Source organism: Vigna angularis, chromosome 1 (assembly GCF_016808095.1).
Source record: "Vigna angularis cultivar LongXiaoDou No.4 chromosome 1, ASM1680809v1, whole genome shotgun sequence".
NCBI lineage: Eukaryota > Viridiplantae > Streptophyta > Magnoliopsida > Fabales > Fabaceae > Vigna > Vigna angularis.
Window position 1 is genome coordinate 59,108,091 of NC_068970.1, and position 27,553 is coordinate 59,135,643.

General features: G+C 30.5%; 2 protein-coding genes across 2 annotated transcripts; one reads left to right on the forward strand and one right to left on the reverse strand.

Annotated features, from left to right (window-relative positions):
* Nucleotides 1–1,293: 1,293 nt before the first annotated feature.
* LOC108340450 (RING-H2 finger protein ATL78) lies at nucleotides 1,294–2,171 on the reverse strand. Its single transcript, XM_017577852.2, has one exon. It carries the CDS (start codon nucleotides 2,113–2,115, stop codon nucleotides 1,447–1,449), a length of 669 nt encoding a protein of 222 aa, XP_017433341.1. The 5' UTR covers nucleotides 2,116–2,171; the 3' UTR covers nucleotides 1,294–1,446.
* A 19,636-nt stretch (nucleotides 2,172–21,807) lies between these two features.
* On the forward strand, nucleotides 21,808–27,532 carry LOC108322483 (autophagy-related protein 13b). The gene is made up of 4 exons (XM_017554601.2): nucleotides 21,808–21,964; nucleotides 22,261–23,712; nucleotides 23,797–23,957; nucleotides 26,867–27,532. The coding sequence occupies exons 2-4, from the start codon at nucleotides 22,357–22,359 to the stop codon at nucleotides 27,225–27,227; spliced, it is 1,878 nt and encodes a 625-aa protein (XP_017410090.1). The 5' UTR covers nucleotides 21,808–21,964; nucleotides 22,261–22,356; the 3' UTR covers nucleotides 27,228–27,532.
* The last annotated feature ends 21 nt before the right edge of the window (nucleotides 27,533–27,553 follow it).

The window sequence follows — 27,553 nt, forward strand, 5'->3', positions numbered from 1 at the left end:
CTTCTCTGAACCCATTTTTCAAAAAGCAAAAAGTTAAAAAGTATATTCACCAATTTAAATTAAACCCATTGCGATCTTAACCAATCAATTTGATCTGGCCGTGATTACTTTAGACAATTAATCTCACTCATAGAACAAGTGGGATACATGCATAGAAACATACCTTAAGAAAATAAATCTTATTTAATTAGTGAGTTATTGTCATATTTAACTTGAACTTGCTTTTTCTTTATTTCTCTCTCTCTCTTCTATTTTATATGTATGAATTTATATTTGGCTTTCCCGGATTTCTGGTTTTCTTACCCTCTGATTTGTTCTTACATAGTTCATAGCAAGAACATTCAATATATAACATATTACCCTATCAATTTGCTACAAGGCTGTAAAATGCAATGATCAAAGCATATGTCATGCGTTGAACTTCAACAGCAAATCAAAATCCAGCCACTTAGATGGTATATATGTATGTATGAGTTTTATGATACACCATTTCCCTTTTAGTGCATTTATTTTATTGGAACTTGATTAGTGGTTTCTGCATCAGCTTCCATTTATTTATTATTCATGCTCTATGAAGTGGATAAAGTATGCAGCTTTCTGTTTTTCTTTACTTAGTTGTTAACAGCAACGATCAGGGACGTTTTCTTATTCACTTGTAGCATTTTGCAATCAAATCTAAATCCAAAGTGATGTGTATCTTAATTCTTAGATTACTGCCGCTAATTGAAGAACTGAGGTTAAAGCAAGATCAATCGAATCTTGGTGGTTTAACTGTTTCTGAAATTTAAAAAGCATTGGTGTGAGCAGCAATGCCACTGGCAATAATTTTCTTGTGATTGTCCTACAAATTTTGTTGGCTGAGACAGATTAACGTGATGTTTAATCACCGTTTTATATGAATTTCAAATTAAACCCTTCCATTAAATAATGGACTAGAAATATTTGGTAGGTTGCTTTACGCACTAAAATATTGATATCAAATACTCTTTTCCACTTAATGTGTATTTTTTATTTGTATAAAAATGAAGTGGTGGAATGCATCTGCAAAATATTGTCTGGTTCATTGGATTAAGCAATTCTTGGTGAACTTCAGACTGAGAAAGAGTGTTCCATTTGTTTCATTCAACTTAGTTTTAGTTTATTAAACATATTAGTTAAGTGGAAATAATAATGATGAAAAAAGTTGGTGACCATAAAAAGTAAACACTCGTGTTTTCTCTTATCTTGGTCTACAGTAATTCACTTTTATCTTCACTTTTACCTTTGAATTAAATTGCGTGAAAACACTAGAAATAAGAACTTGATAATATCATTGAAAAGAATGCAGTAACAAAAAATTAACTAGTATATCTTACATTTGAGGTCAAAACAAAGCAACAGAAAGTTTCAAAACATTATATCTGAGGATTGATTATGGTTGATCGGTTCTAATACGAGAGTAATTAGCTAGCATAGTTCCCTATAGTTACGCTCCAAAGCTTCATGTTCTAGTGGTTGGATCCTTACAATGGTCTGTGGCACTGGTGGCTGGGATCCAACAATTTTCTTACAAGTCTCAATGAGGCACTGTCTGCACTTGGGGCATGATGAGTGAGAGCTAAGCCATCTGTCAATGCAGCGAACGTGGAAACCATGGTTGCATTTTGGCAGAATGCGTAGCTTATCACCAGTGACAAACTCTGAGAGGCATATCACACACTCGGTGTCCAAACCTGGGAGTTTGAACTCTGTTGAGTAGCTGACGGTGGGAAAAGTCTTGAGGGCTTTCTTCTTGATTCCTGTGTTGGCCAAACGTGATGAAGAGTTGGTGACAGTTGAAGGGTCGTTGATGACTATGTTTGAGCATCTCAACACACACTTTATGATGGAGTTCAAGCCGAGTGAGCAAATGACAGCACACAAGAGCACAGCGAGTATCATGACAACATTTGCATCGAAGTCACGACCTTTGAAATAGGAGTCTGTTGAGTTGTAAATGATGGAATCTGAGGATTTGGGCAAGTCAGCTACGTTGATTGATTGATGAAGTGGGTCTTGAAGGAGTAGCTTTCTTGAGCTTGAGTCCATGAGAAGGTCATGAAGCAAATGTGAAGTAAAGGAAGTTGAAGCATACATGTTTGATGGTATCTTCAAGAAGAGTTAGTTTTTGGAGCTTGAGGTTGGTTATAGGTCTTAGGCAATTATAGCTATATATATAGAGAGAGAGACAGGAGAAGTTGGCACAGTAGGGTATAACATATGATTATGATATATCTAAGTAGTAGCTTTGTTTGATTAGAAAATGAAAGTATTATTGTTGTTTGATGAGTGGTGGATGGGTTTAGAATATTCCTAAGGGTTTTTGACAAGGAGTGAAAATTAGACTTTTTATCTTGGTTGTTAGAGATGATAGACTAGAAGCATATGATGATATATGGAACATCCACTGAGAGAGCCTTTTGTATATTCGACTATCTATGATGGGTCCATTTTATTTCCACTTTAGACGAAGTAAGATATGCCAAGTGTAACAGTGAGTCCATGAATGAGTTGTGAAGCTTGGTGAAGATGAATTGAAATAAGGTATCATTCAAGATTTGATTCAATGTTCATATTTTAGGTCCTGAGAGAAAAAAGTGGCTAGCATATAAAAGAAATTCAGTATATGGTTTTGCTTTCACTGGTCGATTTTCTTCTGAACCAAATCTTGTTCAAAACTGATCTGAAAAAAGTTAAAAAATCTCTATTTATTTTATTACAAAACTTTAATTAAATTTTACAATATAAAATTTTAATTAATTTTTAAAAATGATATTTTCAAACACATGAAAACAAACATGGAGTTTAGTTAAAATATTATTATATTAATTATAATAAAATTCACACTAATTTTTTTATAATTACTAAATATTATATATATATATATATATATATAATTAAAGAGAAATAAATAATTGATATAATTTAAATATAAATTTAAATCATAAATTAGAAAAAAGAAAATAAATAAACAATATATAATAAAAAAATTCATAAACTTATTTTTTATAAGTTTATTACTTTATGTCTGAATTTTTTACATAATAAAATTAAATAACTATTTTATATATTTTAAAATTATATTTAACTAATAAGAAAAATTAAATATGTTTAGCTGCTAAGAAAAAATAAATATTTTAGTCTAGTTAAGAATTCAACCTCCTATTATTACTTAATTTTCCTAAATAAACCACTAAATTTATTAAAAAAAATTATAAAATCTATGTTAATTGTGATATATTAATTGTTAATTTCATTTTTTTATAATAAAATGAATAGTTTCTTTAAAAAGAAATTTCATAGATTGATTTTGGCTCTACGGAGATATTTTGGTCAAGTGAATCTTTTTAATTGAAAACTTTTTTATTTATAAATTTTTCTAACATTTAGATGAAGCCAAATCAAAACGAAATTGATAAGTCTAATCTATATTTTCCTTCAAAATTTAACCGACAAAATATCTAATAAACTAATCTTATTATGTTTAACATAGATGCTTCATGTGGAGCTGACAGCTAATTTAATTTAATGCTGTCATTGTGGATGTGGCAGATGTTGGAGAAACCTCGTGTCTGGCTGGCCCTTTTAAGTTACACCATAACCCAAAAAGTGCAATATCTAAAGGGGATTGATTTTAGATATGATTATATGATACACAACATTTATATACACTCCTCCACTCTGTAGGGCAAATATTAATGTCGGATTTCTGTCTACATTATACTCAATTATAGACACATGGAAAGGATACAAAGAAATAGGAACCAAATTTGATTTCAAACATGAAAACTAGTTTTGTCACCCAAACTTCCCAATTAAGAAAAGTGAAATATTTTTCAAAATTTACCAATATAGAACTTGCATAGTTTCTAAAACAGCTGCACATTTTTTTTCAAACTTTTCAAATATACATAGTTGTCTAATTTTTTTTTTACTAACAAACTAATCACTTCGACTATATTCTTTTTTCAGACTTTAAAACTTTCAAAGAGATTAAAAATATATATATTATCTTTTATCTAATTTTCACTCAGTTTTCCGTATATATTTAAAAAAAAAAGAAAATCTTTATTCTTTTGCTTTATTTCTTATTTATTCTTTCTTTAATTTCTACTTATTTATTATCTCTCTATTTTTGTCTCTTCTTTTTAAAATATCTCTACTTATAGTCTAAGTTTCATGATATGGTTAATATATGCAATTTGGGCATACTATCAACTAATTAAAACTCATTCTTAATACGCCTTTTAAAGAGCTCTTTTTATAACGTAGTCCATAAACTACCATATATAACATTTATAATTTGATAAAAAAAAAGCAAAAAAAATATTTATATTATACTATTCACTTTCAATTGTGCAAAACACAGGATGGGTGCAATAAAAAGATGAGAAAAATTCAAAAAATAAAGGTTAAATATTTTCTACGTGTATGAAGATATATAAATGGAATGATAAGAGAAAATATACGAGAAATAAGTTCAATATTGCTTAAATTATTTTAACCCTTTTCTATAATAAAAAAATATTTTTATATTTTCTCTTCCTAATAGTTATTTTGTAATCAATAAACCATAAATTATATAATTGCATAAAAATTTAGAATTTATCCCAAGGAGATATTTATAAAAATAGAGAAATAACATAGACATTGAAACGTGTAACATATAGAGCTATTTTAAGAAATGATGAATTATATCACTTTTGCTAAAGTTTATACTGATGGCAATATTTTCCTGTAAAAAGAAAATCACACGACACACTTGTAAAGCATTTTGATATAAAAGTCTTAAAGTAAATAAAATAAAACGAAAAGAAATTGTAATGAAATTATTATATAACCTCTTTCCTTCAAAAGCAAATCTATTTGGTACAGAATGAAAGGAGTTCTGAAAGTTACTGTAATATTGTTTTCTCACACCTCTTTACCCGACAGATAGCGATAGTCGCATTTACATTTTATCAAAGAATAATGCTACTTACCACCACATTTCAATCATAACGATAGCTGGTTCCTTTGCGTGTGTTTCTGTTTCAATAACAACATTGTTAAATAATTTCGGGTTTTACTATGATAAAAGTTTCCATTTCGAATCCATAACAGTTAAAATTTTGATCTTGCTTGCAGAAACTTTATACTATATATACCTTCATCTATGTATATTCTGGTACATCTCTGATCTCGTGTATGTGTGATGCGTCATTCTTGTACATATATAATTATACGATGTTTGCGATATGTTAATAGTTATTTGGCTGTCGTATATGATACATATGTTTGGATAGAAAAATGGTCCCAATATTGTTTTAGAATCTTGAGAGATGCAAGTAGATATAGATCACAATCTGGTGGATTTAACAAGATGTGGCTCCTGATTAAAGAAGCTGGTTAACGATAACAAGTGATCAAATTGGCAACATGTTTAAGCTAAATTTGATCTCCAATCTGATTTTATTTGTCGACAAGCTGTACTTTTTAGGAGGAAAGTGGTTGATTGAGGGTTGGGGGTATTATTATAAATTTTTTAATGAGGTAACGTACGAGGAGAAAAGTGGTTTATTTTTTACTGTTTTTTTATTAACTTAGCCGTGTACTGTTTGTAGTGATTAAGAAATTAGAGTCGTGTACAGTAAATAAGCAGCGAAGAGAGATCACTGGGCTTGGGAATTTTTAAAGAAAATGCTTTTGCTTTTGCTCTGGCAGTACTACAAGTACCACTACTTTGATCTGTATCTTGGTGGGTTGGATCTCACTACTCCTTTATTGTTTCTTTGGTCCCACATCGAGAGAGACAAGGGAATTACCGACAGAGGCAATGCTCTTTGGAAGAATATACATGGAGCACATCGCAATATATGTATAACCACGCATAACATACTATTTAACAGGATGATATTAGATTATGTTGTGTCCATTTTGCTGTCCGATAATAATGCCCAAAAATTTTATGAACATGCGCTGTCGCACATGCTATGTCTTCATCAAGGATTACACATATATTTGTGCTGGGGTTCCACCCACCCTATCTGATGTTTAATATTCATCAATAATAATAGAGTATTTTTTAAAATATGTTTTTAATTTTTAAATTTACTTTGATACAAAATTGAAATTTATTTTTGTTCAAATTAAACTATATTTCAATCTCCAAACTTAAATTTAATTGTGTTAAATTTTTTATGTATCATTTTTCAATTGAATTAAAACATGTTAAATGATATAAACACTTTAAATTTTAGCATGAAAAATGTTTAATATATCAAAAAAATTTAATGTAATCAAACTAAAAGGACTATACACTATAGTGCAAAAAATATATTTTATAGCGATTTTTTATACTAATTGAAATCTACTAGATATAAAAAGTGGTAGTGACTAAAATATAATAAATTACAAAGATTTCTATACTTATTTCACTCAAAATCGACATAGATAGTCGTTTTGTTGTACTAGTTAGACTTAGAACTACTATAAAAAGTAGTGCGATGAAAAAAATATAATATTGGAGAACACTTTCTACATGGGTTAGTCACAATAAGCATTGTAGAATGTTTGATATTCTTCCCTAACTTTTCTTTCGCTCTTCATTTTCTCTCTTTTGCATGCTTCTTCTCATTTCTTCTCGTTCTTGTTTTACTTCATTGTCTTTGTGTTTCACTTTATTTTGTTTCTTGCTTGTCTCATTCACTCTTTGCCCTGTTCTTTGCTTATGTTCTTTGTCATCACTGGTGGGTGGGTCAAGTTGTCGTGGTTGTTGTCATCGTGGTTGAAGCTCTAGTCTATAGTAGGTAAATCTCCCGCCATGGTTGTTCCTCTAGTATGTCGCTGGTTGTGTGGGTTTGTAAGTTACAACATGGTGTGTGTTTGGACATTCTTAAGTGTGTGGTGTGCATTTGGTCGTTCTCCAGTGCGTTTGGTCATTGTTATGTGGTGTGATGCGTGTTATATTCTCTGCAAGGCTAACATTTCAACCTAATGTTTACGTTTTTGTGATGTTGATGAATTGTGAATGTACATTTCATTATGAAATGTATGTTTGTGTGTTGCATTTTTGGATAAAGAAGTTTCAAGCTTCACCGTGGACATTGAAAATTAAAGAGTTTTAGAAAAAAATTTAGAAATAGATTATTAATGTGTTAGTTTAAGGGTTGTTTGATAAAAAATTATCATTCCTCTTTATTTGACCTCCTTAATTATATTGTGTCTATCTTTGACAATTGTATTTTGTTATTGGCTTCTTGAGGCAACACACAAGTTGTAGTGAAATTATGTTGTCGTTAATACCACTATCATCAAATTTCATGTTGAGCCTTAGGCTTCCAACAAGGCATTAAGCTTGTAGTTATCTATTCGTTGTGCTTACAATGAGAAATTGAAAGCACTAAAGCAAATATTTTAGTTTGGTAAGTTGTGAATACAACTTAGTTGATGTGCATTCTATATGATCAGTTTTGTATCTCACATGCATTATGTGAATGATTTGTTATGATTTCGAGGTAAGTCTTAAACTTTAATGAGCTTATGATCTTAAGTAGATATGAAACGAGTGAAGTCGTTCTTTTTAATGAAACATAATTTGTTATGATCAAACCAGATAGGTTTTCCAACAAATTGGAAACCTTTAATTGTGTCTTTAATTGTTTCCTAGCTCCACCTAAAAGTAAAGGTGTTGGTTTTTAGCGTTAATAATGGATCGGAGTTGAATAAAATTGATACGGACAACAAATGAATATGAGAATGGTGTAGAAAATTTTATTGAATTTGCAAATATAGATTTTCCAAACAATAATGGGAGATTTTATTATCTGTGTGTTACTTGTTTGAATAAGCAAAAACTAGAAACTGAAGTTATTCGAGAACATGTTTTTTATGATCGATTTCTAAAAAGTTACACAAAATTGATATGACATGGTGAATCGATAGACATGTAAAGTGTAACGGAGCCTCAATTAGAAACATAAGAAGTTGATTTAGAGATAAGTGATTGGTCAGAGGTCAAAATATGTGATGTTGGCCATTATTTTTTTTTCAATACACTCTCGAGTGTATGACAACTTGTACAGTGATGAAAAAAAACTTTTGTTTCCATAATATATCAAAATTTTAGAAAATGGCAAATTCGAATTCTGTTTCAAAGTTTTGGAATTAAAAGTATATTTATTTATTTATTTTACGTTAACACTTGATATATATATATATATATATATATATATATATATATATATATATATATATATATATATATATATATATATATATATATATATATATATATATATATACTTGTGAAGATCTTGCTGGTTTTCATCCTATCCATCACGGTTCCAGACACACTCAGAAGTCACAAGTGGTTGATTTAACAAGTGCAAAACTGAAAGGTTGCTTAACTTGTGTGTCCGTGTGTATATATATATATATATATATATATATATATATATATATACGCCCACATGCATTAATATAGGGTTTTGCAATTGCGGCTACCAGCTCCATAATCGCAACGGATAATCCTTAATCTGTTACTGCTGTCTTTAATTCTTGGTCTTTTATTTCTCCCACTTATTTATGGTGCTTCACACACCATGACTGGGACTTCCCAGCCACATGTCTACATTTTAAACGCCAGTTCTACTTTCTTCGTTCATACTAAACCCTAAACAGTGTGCCATTTATACATCCTCTAACATAAAATTGCAAAGTATATGTGTGATGTTAACAGAAGATGAGAAGGAGAATAGTAGTTAATGCATACCTGAGTTAACGATCTGGTCCAAAGATCTCATGTTTGATTTTTGTGGAGCTTTTCAGTATTGAATTAGTATTTGAATGATCGCTTTTTGGCTTTGCTACCTTTCTTTTTTCTTCTTTTTGTTTCTGTGGTTTGGTCATTGTTGTTCGCCTTTATTAGATCATCCCACTTGATGTATCATATATAGTTTTATTTTACCATCCATGGGTGGATAAACCTTTCATTTTCTTTAACATATTATTCTCATGCACACCGCATTTCAAATAAAAATGCTCATACAACCATTCGCTATATCCAACCTATCATTTTGCATTCTTTTTTTCATACCATCAAGAGTCGACCAAGAAAAAATGTGGAAAGATGCTCATCACACTCATTTGCATTTTCTTTATTCACAAATTATTCACCAACTAATAATACATAGCTATATATATACACTGACCTAAGTAACTTACCTACTACCAACTCATTTGTCTACAAGTAAGTTATCTATAAATTAATCCATAAATAAGAATGAAAAAGTTATAAAACATTTTACATATATGATTATAGTTATACACAAATATACTGATATCATAACATGCAATATATATTAACAACATATTAATCATTCTGTATCTCCCAACGTATTATTTTTATATTTACTATTTAAGCAAAAGAAATATAACATGTCCAATTGACCACCTTATCCAAAATTAGATTAGAACTAAGATATAAAAAGTCGTAAATAATGAACTTAGTCTTTAATACATTTGCCAACACATATCATTCTTCTTTAACTAAGAAGCTATTAAAATAAAATTATATTTTATAAAAAACGAAGAATTATTTAGTCTTCATCGCTTGTAAATTGTTGTTTCTTCATTAATATCGCCATCATCCATTAGCAGAATAAATCGAATCTCTAACAAGCATGTAATATTTATATACAACTTTTTCTATGATAATATTACAAAAATATTTCATTAAGTTTTTTTTTACAAGTAAGTTAAATCTGGTTAAAATTGCCTTGTATATTTTAATTATTTATATTAATAAATGAAATTTATTTAGAAAAAAGAATCTCAATATAAGAAAACGTAATATTGATAGAATATTTAAGTTATGATAATAAAATTTATCATTTTATGCGTTTGGAGGTTGTTTTTTACTTACATTACCACTGATCACATATTTATTCCGTGGATATTTATCCAAATGAAAATTTAACAAATTTATTGTAATATGAGTTTATGTAAGTTTACATGTCCTTTAACTTTAATAGATGACATGGACTACACGTAATGATGGAGTTAATATATATGCAAGTAGTAAGATCGTAATCTCGTACTCGGATTCCAATAGCAACCAATCTACTTCGTAAGAACATCTCTTTCAACAAAGATGCTAAAATCAAATCTTCTTGTCACCATGTTGATAAGAATTACGGTGGGAGAGGTTCTTGGAAACCACTATGTTTTTCTTACAAAGATCCGTGCTGTCAGATTTTTTATTTGTTTTCAAGCAAAACGAAAAAAAAAAAACTTATTGTATTCAGTAATACAAAAACAGTGTATAAAGTCACATATTTAATGTCCAACCACTGAATAGCTAACGTTAACGTTAAAAATCAGCAGTGACATTTTTGTAAATAAATTCAATTATTAAATGTCGTTTAAAATTGTGATTCGACGTAAAATTTTAAATTTGACGTCAAAAGGTAGTGAATTCAATAAAAATTTGAGCGAAAGATTGAAAATTCATTCACTTTATCTTAGCGCGCGATACTCTATTCTCTTCTCAAACTTTTCTCGAACGTAGTTTGACGAGCATCACATATAATCTTTCTTTCATTTGATACAAATGCATGTTAATTAATTACTTTATGTATGATTTTTGTTTGTTTTAACCAATTATTTTCGTGTTCTTGTCATTCGTAGGCGCATTCTATTTTCTCTCTCACTGGTGACGAAACTTTATTCCGACGAACCCACATTTTGAAGGTTAGTTTTCGTTTTTATTTTGAGAAACTTATTTGTTGAACTTGTTTGTTGTTTTTTTGTTGAACTTGTTTGTTGTTATTGTTTGATTGAATTTGTTTGTTGTTGGTTATTATTGTTGGTTATTATTGTTGGTTATTATTGTTTGCTGTTGATACTACACGTTCATAATTCATGTTTTATAAAATACCAAAAACTGAAATTTGTTGTTTTTTTTGTTTTTCAGGTCTCGTAGAGTTGTAAAAGAAGATCACAATTAATTAAAAAAAAAAAAAATTATTAACGTCGAATATTTACAAAATTCGACGTCAAACTTACGTCTCCCACTATGACGTCGAATTCAAATGCGTCATTAAAAACAAAAAATATTCAACGTTGCATGCTGTTTTTTACTAGTGATTTCACTATTTTTAATGTAAAAGTGTAAAATGTATGGGTTTAATTCCAATTTACACTTACTGTATCTTCCGCATGTGTTCCTCCATTTACAATCAAATTAGTCAATCTATTTTTTTTTCTCTCCATCCAGTCATATACAAGTTATGTACGTATATTTTTTTTTTCCAAGCATTCTTCCAATGAAGTCCACTTTTTTCTTGAAAATATTAAATTAATTCAGCAAATTCACTTTTCTACTGGGTTTCAGTTGATTTTCTAGTATTTTTTTATTTTTTATATTAATTAATTTTGCTTTTAGTCGGATAAAACTTATTCTTTGTTCTCAAAATTTAAATTTGATATTTGTAGTACTTGTAATTTGAAAAATTTTATATTACTTTATCTAGAGCATATAAACATACCATTAACAATTATAAATCGTCTACTTGGTAACTTATTTTAGTTTTATCTTATTACTGTAAAATACTCAATTACATTTTATTTTATTTTTTAAATATTCTTTTTTTATGTTTGGATGAGGAACTAAAACAATTTTTTTTAAATTAAAAGAATTAAAAAAAGAAAAGAAAAAACAGATTTAATTAAGATAAGCTGATATGTTAGTTAAAGTGCCATTAGAAATGTGTTATTTGTAATATTGCTTGTTAATTACAGGCATAAAACTTGTCATTTTTTTAGTAAAGGTATTTCCAATGTAAGTTATTAAGGAAGTTTTTAGAGTAAGAATTCAATTCTTATTTAACTTTGCATTAGAGAAATGACTCTACAGTCACGTTATAGGGTCTATTATTATAATGATCCGTAATTTCTTATGAAAGTACAATCCATTGATGGTTTATTCAAGTATCCCTTAAATGCAGTCACAAATAGTAAATTGATAAATAAACTAAACAAAAATTATAATTAAAACTAGAATGATAAATGTAATGACCAGAATTAAAAAAAAAAAATAGAATAAAGAAAATGTGGATCAAGTAATTAAAAGCGGGCAAAATTATAATTTAGTTAGTCTAAAAAAAATACATTCATCTTAATTCGTTAAAAACTTTATTATTACATGAAAATAATATTCTAGCAATTTACAAAAATAGGAGGGTGATGTCCATACACTAATATTATTATTGACTTCAATTTGAAGGAATAGTTTAGGGGTGCGAAGAGAAACCCACTAAATATGAACTACAAGAAAAACTGCAGATATCCAATTATGTCCCAAAAACCTTGTAAGGCCCAAGAAAGTTTTTGGTATCACTCCTTCTATACAGGGTTTCTTCCTGCACCACCAATTTTTGCTGCAATTCTATTTTACTCCTACAAAATATATATTAAATAAATAAATAGTTATTGTATGCGTGACATGGGTGGGGTGTATCAAATTCAAGAGAGAGACATTCTAAAATTCAGTTCAACACTCTGTAGGATTCCGAATTTCGATAAACAAAAGGGTTAAATATGTTTTTGGTCCCTTAACTTTCGGTGAAAATTGAAATTAGTCCATCTTCAAAACTTTGGACTAATTTAGTCCCCAAACTTTAGAAATGTGTGAATTTAATCCTTTTAACCAAATTTTGTTAACTTTATTTGATGTTTGAAACGCATTTCTCAGTTAACATTGAAGCAAAAATGTATCAAACGGTGTAAATAACTCAAATGCTATCATGAAACGCACTTGAAACATCAAATAAACCTAACAAAATTTAGTTAAAAGGACTAAATTCACACATTTCTAAAGTTTGGGGACTAAATTAGGCCAAAGTTTTGAAGAGAGACTAATTCCAATTTTCACTAAAAGTTAAGGGATCAAAAACATATTTAACCCTAAACAAAAACCATATAATCAGATTTTGAAATTTGATTGATAAAAAAATTGATATTTAATCAAATTTTAAAATATGATGAAAAAACTTAACACTTTACAAGATTTCAAAATCAAGTGAACAAAAGAATTTGACACTTAATCATTTCAAAATTTGTTGAAAAAATAAAGTTTACACGTAACAGGATTTTGAAATATAGTAAAAAAAGAAATTGATATATAATCGGATTTTGAAAACGGAAAAAACAAAAAAATTCACACATAATTGGATTTCAAAATCTGGTGAACAATAAAAATTCATACATAACTAGATTTCAAAACCTAGACGAGTGTTTTAGGTTTAGATTATGTAAAAGTGGATTTTGTAAATTAGATTATGGGTGTTTCGCAGCACCTCCATCCCTTCTTCCTATACCTCCAAAAATTTACATGTACCCCCTTTTTCATTTCGTCAATCTTTAATTGGATTTTGAAAGTTGGTTACGGGTTTAATGAATTTCGAAATTTATTAAATTCTTAATCGATTTTTGAAATACAATTAAGACTTTACCGAATTTTGAAAGCTAGTTAAGGATTTGACAGATTTCAAAGTTTATTAAACCCTTAACCGACTATCGAAATTCGTCAAATCTTTAACTGACTTTCGAAAGTCAGTGAACTCTTAACCAAATTTCGAAAGTCGATTAAGAATTTAATGCATTTCGAAATTCGTTGAACTCTTAATCGACTTTCAAAAGTCATCAAATCTTTAATCGATTTTTGAAAGCTGGTTAAGAATTTAATGGATTTCAAAATTCGTTGAATCCTTAATCGACTTTCAAAATCCGATTAAAAGTTCACCGAATTTCGAAAGTCGGTTAAGAAATTGACAGATTTCAAAATCCAGTAAACCCTTAACTAGCTTTCGAAAAATGACGATCTCTAAACATGATTTCAAAATATTTTTAAGCATTAAACAAATTTCAAAATTCAGTTATTAAAGAAATGCAGGGTTTTGACCTCACTTGAGCACGCACCTCACACCACATAACACAAACAAATGTATAGCAATACCACCACCAACAAGAACAGTGGCCATTGCCAGGCCACCACCACCACCATGAAGTAGGGACTATGAGAACAACGCCCACCACACTAGGAACCACGAGAAAGACCACCAAAGAAGAAGAACGAAGGAGTGAAGGATTGCCAAAACGAATAATGGGGTGTGTGTAAATCTATATTTATTTATTTATATTAAATGAAAGGGCAAATACATCTTTTTGGAGGTGTAGGAAGAAGAGATGAAGGTGCAGGGAGAAACCCCCTTAGATTCTTCTTCATTTTTCTAATGCGACGTGCTTCCTTCGTTTCCTCCACCACACACATCCACCCTTGCATCCCTACAAACCATTGTCTCCACCCTTTGTTGCTGGTTGGAATTTAACCTCCACATTTTGGTTTATGCTCAACTTAAATCTTTTTACTCCACATTATAATCATAGTGGAGCTTGCAGTTGTTGTTGATGAAGGATGTTGGGAGTGTTGTTGCAGCTGAACTTGTACTCCTTAATACTTGAGACCTAGAGCTTGTCTCAATGAACTTCAACATGGTGATTGTGGTGTTGGAACATGAGGTTGGTGATGGTTTTGTTAGAGAATTTGTTGCATTTAACAACTTTGTGATTTGGTAGGTAGGGAACTTTTTCTTGTATTTAGTGGTTGAGCAAGACACAACTATGTGACTGACACTAAACTGATTATGAAGACCAATGCACAACAACTCGACTCCTATGTATTCTCGAAATAGGTTTGAACTTGGGGTGGAGATGGTTCTTGCATGGGTTGATGTGAGTAACACAAAGACCAAGAAAAGGTTTAAAACTGACCATCACTGCAAGAAAAAGTTTTGGCACCGATTTATTTTGGATATTGGGTTTCATTTCATAATCAAAGCATATCAACACGAGATAAAATAAATTGTCTTTTTAGCTTCGGTTAGCAACTGAAACATAAAGGTCCTTATTATTTTTTGGTTCTCTTAAAACAGAACAAGAAACCATAAATAAATAATAAAAAATATAAAAAGTGTGGATTAGGTTTCGATTCAAATAAAAATTGAAACCTAAACTTTTTCTGAATTTTTTTAATTATTTAATTTTAAGAGTATTTAGCCTCGATACTTACAAGAATCGATATTTCGACTCGATTATTACAAAAACTGAGGTTAAATATCCTTAAAATTAAATAATATTTTAAATTATAAAAGAAATTAGACTTTGGTCATTCCAAAACTGAATCCAAATACCATTTTATACTTTTGTTATGGTTATAACTGAAGCCTAACGCAGGCGTTTTTTTTAATATTTTTTTTGTTTTTTTATCTTCCTACAAATTAAACTTGCAAAAAATATCACCAAACCAGCACAAAAACAATAAATTATATTTATCAGACCTAGAATAAATAAAAAAATTTATACAAGAATATGATATCCTTACAACAAGTAAATATGTCAAATACTAATGCAACATATATCAAACATAAAAAATACACATTAAAACATAAAAAAATACTTTAACATAAATATACCAAAAAAATATTAAAAACATGTCTATAAAAAATAAAACTTTTCCATGAATGTAGGGGACAACACGAGTTGGAACTGAAAGCCTTGCAAATATTTGAAGTACTAAGTGACAAATTTCATCTAGTGTAAAGAACCTGAACCAAAAGTTATTGCATTAGTTTTTCAAATAAAAAAAAACCCTTAGAGCAAACCTAGGCTAAAAAAGGTTAAAAAAGGACGCTGGACTTCGATTCTCGTAAGAACCTAGGCTAAATACCTTTAAATCTTTTTTTAAAAATATTATGCATCTTTCGACTTGGTTGTTAGGATAACCAAATCCGATTTTTCTCGCTCAGATAAAATAATTACGAGAATTTTAAAAATGTTTACTTACCTTTTGGTCTCAGTTATCGAGGAATCAAAGCATAAAGGTATATATAACTTCAGTTCCTTTGCAACCAGGGCCTACAAGTTTGTAAAATTTTTAAAATTGCCATTTCATTTTTGTTTCGTTTTCTTGAAAACAAAAACATATAACGCGATTTAAAAAACTAAAATTATACTAGTGTGAGACGATGAAATTTTTCATTTTTGTTGGAAAAGATTGAGTTTGGAGGCTATTACTGTAATATGATTAGTGATTATGCTTCCTTAGAAACTTATACATATATAGATTGGAAAATGAAGAATGAAAAACTAAAAAGATTGGATGCATATGTCATATGTCTATAAGGTTGTTCTTTGTTTCAAAGAAAAAGTTGAATTCAACCATTTAATTATATTTGTTGTCGTTGATGCTTGATTTTATTTGTTGTTTACCAGACTTTTGTTTTATTGCATAACAAAAACAATTGATTGTTGTTATTTGGTAAACTTTTAGATCTTCAAAACCGAACATGTAATTGACTTTTATATCTCCGCATTTCAAAATTTGGTGTAAAAACTCCAATATTTCTATATAAATTGGATTTCAAAATTTGCTGAACACAGTTAAAACTAGATTTTGAAATCCATTGATTCTTAACAAAAATTGGATCTCGAAATTCAGTGAACCTATCTATTTTATACCTTATTAAATTTAAAAATTCTATGACACTTTACACAAACCAAATTTCACAATAAGGTGAACAATTCATAAATTTGATACACTCATCACCATCGAATTTCCAAATCTGGTGAACCTCATTTATTTCACACCTAACTAAATTTCAAAATCTGATAACACTTAACACAAACTAAAATTTGAAATCCAATGAACAACTCATAAAACCAATTTTCAGAACTCGATACACCCATCATCATTGGATTCCCAAATTCGATTCAAAATATCCATTTTATATCTAACTAGATTTTAGAATTCGATCACATTTCATACAAAAAAAAATTCAGTCATTCAATTGAATTTCATAATCTGATTCAACCTCTTCGCATTTCACACAAAGCGGATTTCTAAATGCAGTTAGAATTCCCAAACCTAAAACAAAATCCTAATCAATTTTTATGTATCTTTAAAGAGAGGAGATGGAGGCTTTACTTGTAAATGAATAGAGGTCTTTTGGTGTCTGTGGAAACAAAGAAAGAGGCATATGCTTGCATAAATGAAGGAAAGAGGTGTAAGGAGTTTGGGGTGTGTGGGATTGTCTAACTGCGACGCAAATGAAAAGGGATGTGAAATAGGATTTTTGACCTAATTAAGGTCAAAGGTTAATTTAGACATTCAAAAATTTTGGAGACTCAGGAAGTAAACAATGGGAGTGTAGGAAGAAGCCCCTGCTATGCATTACTTTTGTTTTTATTTTTATTATGTAATTTTATTTTTGTTTATGCATCATTATTCTTCCATTATGTTGAGAACACTCTTTCGTAGGGATGAAAATAGATGTAATTAACCATGGATATTTTTTATAATTTCAAATAAGAATATTTATAAATTACTTTTTACAGTGTATGGTTAAATACAAAATTATTTTAAAAAATATAATCCAAATAAAATAACATATTAGAATATTATTACTAATAAAACTAGTTTTTTCTTTATCAAATAAGTTCCATGACAAAGCATAAACTTAAATAAAATCATTTTATTTTAAAACAACTTTGATTTAACAAGCCTACATTAAAAAATGAAAAAAGAATTAGGTGAAAGAATTGTGTGAGAAATAAATGAGAAATGACATCAGAAAATTAGAAAAGAATTAGGAACACAAAACTAAAAAAGAGAGAAAAGATAGACAGGTATAAATGGGAACGAGAAGAAGATAAAAAGAAGACAGATAAGGAAAAAAGGAATGGGCCATAAGCCCGGGTTCTTATAATGGGTGTCATGCAACTATTAACATTTGGGAGTTACTTCCTCCACCGCTTCTGCATCTTCCAATTGCCCTTCAACAATATATAAACGAATGAATAAACAGACGTCAACATCCGTGTACGAATATCAACATATATTGAAGAAAAAACGGATGTTGATATCCATCCTTCAAACTTCTCTCCCTAAGCACAAACACTCATTATCTTTCTTGAGACTAGTTTTCATGGAGTTTTTAAGATTTTTAGATTAATTATGTCAAGTGTAACTCTAAAGTAATTATTATAAAATTCAATAAATTTAATATATATGACTGATTAAACCACGATAGGAAATCATTTACCCTGTTGATTTATTCATGATTTAATGATGAATGCTTATGCAATTTTTAAACCTAGTTTTGTTTGAAGCAGAAACTGGATCCACGGAACAACAAGAATGTAGTTAGAGAAGAGGATAAAGTGTTTCCACATCTCTCATAGAATAAAGAACGTTTTGCTCCTTCCGCTCTTGAAATTCTAGGAATCATAGATTACTCCCCGGAAGCGTTCTTTGTGTTGCCAATAATACCTATGCATGCAGTTCTGCTTCCTGAATTCATGTTTGCTCTTGACAAATCTCTCCAACAATACATTTTAAAGGCGAAAGCTGGTTGTGGTATATATTTACTACATATCATTTCATAATCGTATACCCAAACAATTTATCACCAATCCTCTTAATGACCAGCCTTTCATTTCATATCATCATCTCGATATCCGTTGAAGACCCATTTCCGTTGAGGTCTCCAATGCTTTCTCTCTTTCGCGCACAACATACATAACATCACATATCTTGATTTCGATGTGTTGATGAGACCAAAAGAAGCACCAAGAGAAGCGTACTAAGGAAGGAAGAGGAGAAGAAGAGGGAAGAGAGAATTAAGAAAATGAAATGTGGGAGTGGGGTGTGGTGCTGCCTGGAGTGAAAAGGGGAAGAGATTAGGGTTTGAAGAAAAATTTAAAAAGTAAAAGGAAGAGGAAGAGAGAAGGAAGAGGGAAAGATAATTAAGAAAATGAAACGTGGGGGTGGGGTGTGGAGCGGTAGTGGAGTGAAAATGGGAAGGCATTTGGTTTTGAAGAAAAAATAAAAAGGTAAGGTAAAAGTAAATATTTACCTAAGGTTACTTTTAGAATTAAGAAAAATTAGGGTGGTGTAGGGAGAAAGGTGTGGTAGTGTAAGGAACGTCTGCCTTAACATTTCAGTTTTTTCTGTAAATGGTTTTGTTTTCTTGTTGTTGTACGCCATTATTACTAACGACATTCCATACTAATAGAAAAACAACATTCCATACTAATAGAAAAACAATTAACTTCCATCACTACACTACCCACTCTTGCTGCTACCGCTAGTAACTTTTCAAGAATCGATACCCGAGCAATCAATAAATGATACCCACACTTTTTATGAGCTCGTTTGAAATCTTATTTTAAAAGTTTATGTTACATTAATATTTAAAGTTGATTTCAAGATTTGTCAGTTTAAATGTAGAGTTATTGCTATAAGAATGAGATTATCTAAATCATTTATTTAAATATAAGATTAAATATGATTTAAATCTCTTAACTTGAAAATTGGAATTAATTTCTATTTAGCCTCCTAATTTTAAAATGGTATGAATTTAGTTTTTTTAACTAAATTTTGTTAAATTTATTTAATATTTCAAATACGTTTTTCAGTTAACGTTGAAACGAAAATGTGTATGTAAAAAACTCACATGTTATCATAAAACTTCATATAAACCTAATAAAATATAATTAAAAAAATCAAATCTACATATTTTTTAAATTAAAAAACTAAATTAAATAAAAGTTTTGAAATTTAACTATTTTTAATTTTCATTAAAAATAAAAAAATATATTTTATTTTTTTAATTTTTATTGAATGATCTAAAAGTTTATAAATAAATATTCATTTTACTGATAAATAGTTTGTCACCACTAAATAATTGTTTTTCTACCTTCATTTTTTTCCATCGCCTTCTATAAGAGTAAGAAAATAAACGAGCTAATTTGAAAAAATCGTTTTGAAAAGCTTTCAAAAACCTATAATTTATATTAAAAAATTATTTAAAGTATATATTAGAAGACTTGTTAATGAATTTCATATTTATATTTTTTAGAAAATTGATTCTAAAAATCTTGTTTATAAAACATATTCCAGAAATTATAAAAATACATATTCTTAAGTTTTTTTAAAAATTATTAAGATATATTTAGAAAGTAGAAAATCTTGAAAATTTGTCTTGCGTGTATAAATATGTATAAATATGGGAGGGACCCTAACAATCAGGGAAATGAGAAGACGATAGGCTATGACTCAGTGGGGCGTCGATCTTGTTATTCACACATCCCCACAAATTCAATCATACCTTTCTTCAACTGTTTTTTAATCTTCAAAAATACAAACATCTTTTTTTTTTTTAAAACCTATTTTCTGGTTAAAAAATAGTAACATGTTTCTAAAACAATGAGAAAAATATATTATAGTATTTTAATCCTTCATATTAAATATAAAAAGTATATCTTCTTTTAGATTTGTGCTTTCAGATAACAAAATCATATAATTAGGATTATTCTTATAATATTTTTGTTTTAAATTTTCAACTGAATTCTTAATATATTATTAGGCTTGCAGTAATTAAAATTGTTGTGAAGAAAGTAACTGATTAATTTTAATTCAAGGTGGTTGTTTTAAAAATGTATAAAATTAGATTTCAAAGTATTAAAACTATAAAAAATATAAAGATATCTATTATATTTTGTTTAATGCACAATCACACTCAAAACTATTTATCGACGTTTTTCTTATAATATTAGTACTACCAATTTTCTTCTTAAATTTGAATAATTTTATATATTTCAACGGAAACCAACATTTTGACATAAAATCTTATCCTTAATCGTATGATTAGAAGTTTGATTATGAAAGAAACTATATATATATATATATATATATATATATATATATATATATATATATATATATATATAAAGTCAACTTTTTTTAAAAAAAATATATCAATATTTAGAAATACTAAACTATAGTTTTAGATGAAAAGATATGCTAATTCAATTATATTTTGAATGACAGTGTTTTTAATTTTTTTTTATGGAATTCTAAAGAATGTTATGAAGGATTGTTCTCTTTTTATTTTTTTTTATCAAATATTTGAAAGTATAATTTAAAGTTAAAAAGTGATTAAAAGTATAAATTTTAGGATGGTTCAACTAGATCTCTAATTTTGAAAAACAGTTTCAAAATAAAACAAAATAAATTATTTTTTTAGTTTTTCTAATTTAACATGAAAGTAGTTTGAATTTTCTTTTTTGTTTTCAAATTTTAATATTTAGGTGAAGAGGAAGTATGTTAGATTAGGTCAAACTTTGTTAGTATTGAGTTTGACATTCTTTAAAAAAAATAAAGTTTGAGTTTGACTTTTTTGTCCTGGATTTCTTTTAATAGTTTAACTTAGTTTATTAATATATTTAAAAAATCATTTTGCTATAAAAAGTTTAAAAACGAGTAGGTTTATTATTATATCACTAACCTAAACATGACCATCAACCATTGTAATTTTTGTATACTTAGTGAAATAACATAATAAATTACTCATTTAAAAAAAGTATTTTATAATATCATTTTTTAATAGTGTATAAATTTATTTCAAATAATCTTACAAGTTTGAGATTTGTTGGTTTAAAATATATTTAAAAGAGAGAAGAAATACAAGTTTACCAATGAATAATTTATTATAATAACCATACTAAAAATATAATATTTATATTTTTAAAAAATTTATGAAGTAATGTATTTTATATGAAAATGATTTGTTTTTTAAACTTGTATATTGGCATGTTGTTACAATAAAAACAGAAGTGAGAAAAAAGAGAGAAAGAATCCTTGTATATCGAACAACGGCCACTCCAAAAGGGGGACCCACTTTTCCACTCTTCAACCAGTCCTACTTTCTTTGCTTCTCTCAACACTCTTCATTATATTGCTTTCCCTTCGTTTCCTTGTTTTTGTGTAAACTCGTACAACACAAACACAAGCCAAGATAATCAAAGATAAGACCTTGCATCAACCCTTTTCACATGCACGCCACAGGTAAACAGACTAACAATTCTCTCTTCTCTCACTCTCTCATACAATTTCTCTCTTCACATACACAATTCTGTTGTTCCTTTAAGAAAGCACGCGCTTTCTTATCAATTCTATGACCCTGCTTGCTGAAAAAGAAATTCCCTATAGGCTGCTGTCGTTTTACTAGAATCAGACACCCTTTGACATTGTCGGGTTCTTTTTGGGCAACCGAGTGCTGTTAATAGCAATAGAGTTGATGGGTTCTTGTGTTGCATTTGATTTTTTTTTTCTGAAGTTGTTCTGTGTGATGTTTGATGCAGTGAAACACACTCCAATTGGTGGTCTAAGCTGACGGTGAAAATTGGAGCTTTTGTTTGTTGCTGAGGGTTGTGCTGGGTTGTTGACGCCTAAAGGTAATGGCTTCCTCTCATGGTAATGCACACTCTGATGCTGCAAAGATGGAACAGATAATCACTGAGTTTTTTGCCAAGAGTCTTCATATAATACTCGAATCAAGGGCACCCTATGTGTCCTCTCGCAATTTTTACGGTGATCAAGCTGCTTTGTCTCCGTGTTCATCGTCTTCATCTTCGTCCAGTGTGCGGCCGAGGGATAAGTGGTTCAATTTAGCGCTTCGGGAGTGCCCGGCGGCGTTGGAGAACATTGACATCTGGCGCCAGAACAACATTGAGTGCATAGTGATTGATGTGATTTTAGTGCAGAGACCTCTGGATTGGGACCCTGTGACTGCGAGTCTCTCTCCCAGAAGGGTTCTCCCCAGGAGTTCTTCGCTGAAGGAAAGATGCCCTTTTGGCTGGAACACTGATCAGGAAGAATTGGGGGTTGTGGGAAGGAGTGAAAAGATTGTGGAGAGGTGGGTTGTGCAGTATGAAAGTAGGAAGACAAGGGATTCTAGTTCATGCAGTAGGAGGTCAAGCAGTGTTTCTTTGCATAACTCGTATAAGAAATCAACTTTGCTTTTGAGGTCTTTGTATTCCACTCTTAGACTTTTACCTGCCTATAAAGTATTCAGAGAGCTTAATTCTTCTGGACAAATTAGGGATTTTACCCTTACTCACCGTGTGTCTTCTTTTGTTGAGCCCTTCACCCGGAAAGAAGAGGCTGAAATGATGAAATTCGGGTTCACCCCTGTGGATACTTCTTCTGGTAGGCTGTGTCTTAGTGTGATGTATTGCCCCGTGGTCTCAGGCGTGAGCTCAGAACCTTCGACTCCAATGTCCCCACAAGTTATAACAGACTATGTTGGGAGTCCATTGGCCGATCCGTGGAGAAGGTTTCCTTCTGTTCCTGTGGCAGGCTTGCCATCTCATGGCTCTCCATCATCGTTACCATCCTCAAGGCAGCGCAGTTTTAGTTTCGATCATTATAGAGCCTCACCTCCATCTTATTTACCTTCCCCTACTTATTCAGAATCACTCTCTTCAGTGTATAATGCAAGTTTGCGGCGTTTCCCCCCCGCAAGTTTGCCTCCTCATCCAACTGAGATGTCTTTGATTCAAAAGAAGAATACAAATTATGATGATTATTATCACTCTCGATCACCTTCAACCGATAATTCAGGACCATTACCATGCAAACCACTTTTACGATCTGGAAGTGCTCCTGTCAGCATACCTGCTGAAGTTGCTAATTTTCCTGGTTATTCCAATAGGCATAATGTGCCTCCGTCTCCTCCCCTAATAGGTTCAAGGGGCACTGCTAAGATTGATAGATTTACAAATGCTATGCAAACTGGTGCAACAGCTGAAAAGGTATGCCGTGTGCTAACCACGATGGACTTTTTCCATTGTTCAAAATATATTTGATTTGTTAAGGGTGTCTTCTGCTTTTTGCAGCTGTTTTCTCTTGGAAAAGATGAGTCTCGAAAATATTCTGGAGTCAAGATATCGTCTAACAGCTCGCCCTCCAGTAGGTCTTATCAGGATGATTTTGATGATACTGATTTTACTTGTCCATTTGATGTGGATGATGATGATATTACGGATCCAGGAAGCAGGTACTGCATATTGCATTTATGCTTGCTTATGTGTTGATCTACTGCATAAGAAAAGAATATAAGCTAGATATGCTCATAATTAGTGACTAAATATTGCTCTTCTTGGAGAGAAAACAACAATTGTTATGAAATATGACTAGTGGATCCTACAATATGTTGTGGTGGGTCCTTGCATTAAAACGTGTATTTCTCTTCGACCATATTTTGTTATTCACAATAGGATGCAATCTGATCCGTTACGGGGTTAAAAGCAGGTAGTTCAGGTTGAACAAGTTAGAGGAACAGGAGCACTTCCATCCCACTGGAATTTCATGTTTGTGGTCTGGGAAAGTCTAGGTTAATAGACTTGTGGGGTTCTGGTGGTCTGGTTTAGAAATTATGTCCAACAATCTCTCTAGGAATGAAACAAAGATTTATTACTAACAGGTTAAAAAATAGAAGCAAAATAAGAAATAAGCTCAATTGTTTAAATTTCATTATTTCAATCTTCAGCTCCGGTTTTACCAAGCAGTATAAGAGTTTATGACTTTTCCTTCTTTTACGCTTCAGAGATTAACATCTTCTCATTAACTGGTGAATACACCAACTTTTGATGTGCATGAGTATTTGGCCTCGCCTATATCTTGGTGAAAGTTTTGCATATTCTTTTTTTCTAAAAATATTCTGGGTCTGTACCAGTGCTGCTCAAAATTTTGTAAATTTTTAAGATATGTGTGACAATGACTATACTATTGAAACGGTTTAGATTCGTTTACATTATTTTACCCCATCTTTATTTTATTGGTATTTATTGATATACTTTCCAAAAATAAGTGACTGATGTGGCATATTTGGAGTGATTGAATATGATGGCCCTGCCTTTTCTTCTTTAGCCGTTTGTTAAACTGAAACATTTAAACAGTGAAAATTAATCTATTTATTGTTGCACAAATCCTTCATGTTATTCCTTCTACAGGTCTATTGATTCTCTGGCTGTCAAAAAATTTGATAGTTCAGATAGTTATGTCTTATAAACCCCAGTCAAATATTAGAGAGGGTCGGATAGACATAATACCAGGATCATATGTATCCTACTGTCCTTTGATTGTAGTATTGTACTAAGGAATCCACAATTCTGGGACATAAGTTCTGTCATGCCATTGATTTAAATATATGACCAACCCGTTGTATATATTGGAGATTTCACATCGATTAAAGATAAGGTAAATTTACAATATATTAGTGGTTGTAAATCTTACCTTACAAGTCAATTATGTGAGGTTGAGTTAGGTTTAATGTCTATTTCTTAAGATGGTATCAGAATCATCTGAAGCTTATTTTGAAGCTTATCCTAACGAGATTTATTGTTTATTAGACCTGTCGTGTCACCATCGCTATTGGACCACCTATTCATGTCTAGTCCTACACTCAAGATATACATACCTCGGCATAAGGGGATGTATTAGAGATGCCACATCAATTAGAAATAAGACAAGTTTACAATATATAAATGAGTGCAAACCTTACTTTACGCTGGTTTTGGTAATTTACTAATGAAATTATAATTGAACATCTTTTCAAACCAAACAAGCCTTAAAATATCCTTTGAGAAAGATAAAGGAAATTGACAAAGAATATGAAAAAACCTATAGTTTTTCAATTTTGCTTGATCTTTGCATAGTTAAAATAGAAATTCCTTTGAAACATCCTTGAGGAGACTACCCTCAATATGTGGTCCATGGCATGTTAAGAGGCAGAGAGACGGCCTTTAAGATGGAAGCATCCTGCACTGGATTGGAGGCCATGATTTTGAGGATCATCCTCATGTCATCTTTGAAAATAGTATCAGCAATATTGATATTGGAACCAATCTTGATACACCATTTACTGCAGAGTGGAAATTAGACTTCTTATGAGAAAGGACCCTGGTTTATCTGGGGTAAAATCTTAACTGGTCTCCTTTAGTATTGGGAGATCTCCCATTTGTTGGAAAGGTCCATGAATTTCTAATATTAGTGATAAAAATTGATGTTCCTTCAAAGGGAGTTATGAATTCCTTATGTTAAGCACCCAAGTACATGGGAAATCACCCCATATTAAAAGCTTGGTGTTAAGAGGCAGAACCGTCCTTGATAATCACTTTAATATTTGGGGAACTCAGCACAAAAGTTAGTTGTTCAGAGGAGAGAATCTAATACTTAAATCTCCACCAGTTATCCAATATTACTTGATGTGAGACTTAAACATGCTATAGTATCCAAATTCTTATCATGAAACTTGATTTCGAAATTACACGTCCGTTATTGTTCAGAGTAGTTGCTTAGGGCTACCTATTGTTTAGCCTGTATTTAAGAGATTTAATCATTTGGAATGCTCCCTGTTGATAGAAAGGATTTGCTTGCCCTTGAACAGATATAAAATAGTTTAAGTGTGGTTTGAGAGATGACTGAAGGCAAAAGATACGAGGTGATATTTTTGTATCAGATTAGGAATTACTTATGGTATTGTAGGGATTAATTGGTTGATTTGGCCTCTAGTGTTGCATGCATGAAAAACAATTTGCTTCATAGAGAGCACTGTTGTATTTTTTGTGGATCATAATTCTGATTTGATGTAATTTAGTCACTCCTGTAAATCTCACAGTTGAATATTTTATTTAATTGAGCTTTGATTTTAATTTTGAATGAATATTAACTTGTTATCCATCAAGATAGAGGTCTACTTTTATGCTTATGACTCTTTTCACAACTTCTCCTAGATTCTTGTGCTAATTACTAATTGTTGTTTTATTTCTATGTATTGAGTCAAACTTCAAAGAAAGCATACAATCTGGTTATTTCTTGCTTGTCTTTAAGATATAGATAACATAAAATTTGCTAGACTGTGTTTTTAGTTTAGCAATTTTAACACAATTCCTTGTGCATGAGCAGAGCTGAATCTCTAGATCATGGTCTTTTGGCTGAGACATTTGAAGGTGGAGGATTCTTTCCCATTAGAAAGTCTCATGATGCTGCTGTTGGTGCGCTTGTACAAATGCTGAAGAAAGCACCACCTCTCCGTCAAGATTTCTCCACTTCACAGCACCTGTCACAAGGAGTTACAAATCCTGAAACCTGGAACAACAACATTGGAGGGCCCAGTGAGATCCTGGAGGCATCAAAACAGGTGAGCATAATGTCTTCTGGGATCATAGCCACCAGAAAAACCACAGCTGATGCACTGGAAGAGTTCCAAGGTTACAAAGAGATGAAAAACCTGTTGCTTATGCGAGACAGTAAGCACCAGACATAGTACATAACACATGGTATATATGATAGTAGTACTCTTATGCTTCTTCTGCTGTTAATGCTAATGTTGAATCAGTGAAACACATGTACAGCTTTAATAAGCCTTTTCATTTTCTTCATAAGTTGGTTCATCCATTTGAAGATGTTATTAATTTTGAAAATACGTGTAAATATGATGATTAAGTCTTTATGACTGTCGAGTTTTGATCTATGATCAGGTCTGAGCTGGCTAGTAGAGTACAGCCTTGTATTTCTGTAAGATACTTGAAGCTAATAATGGTCACATATTGTATATAACCCTTTTTATTATACTATTATATCATTACATAC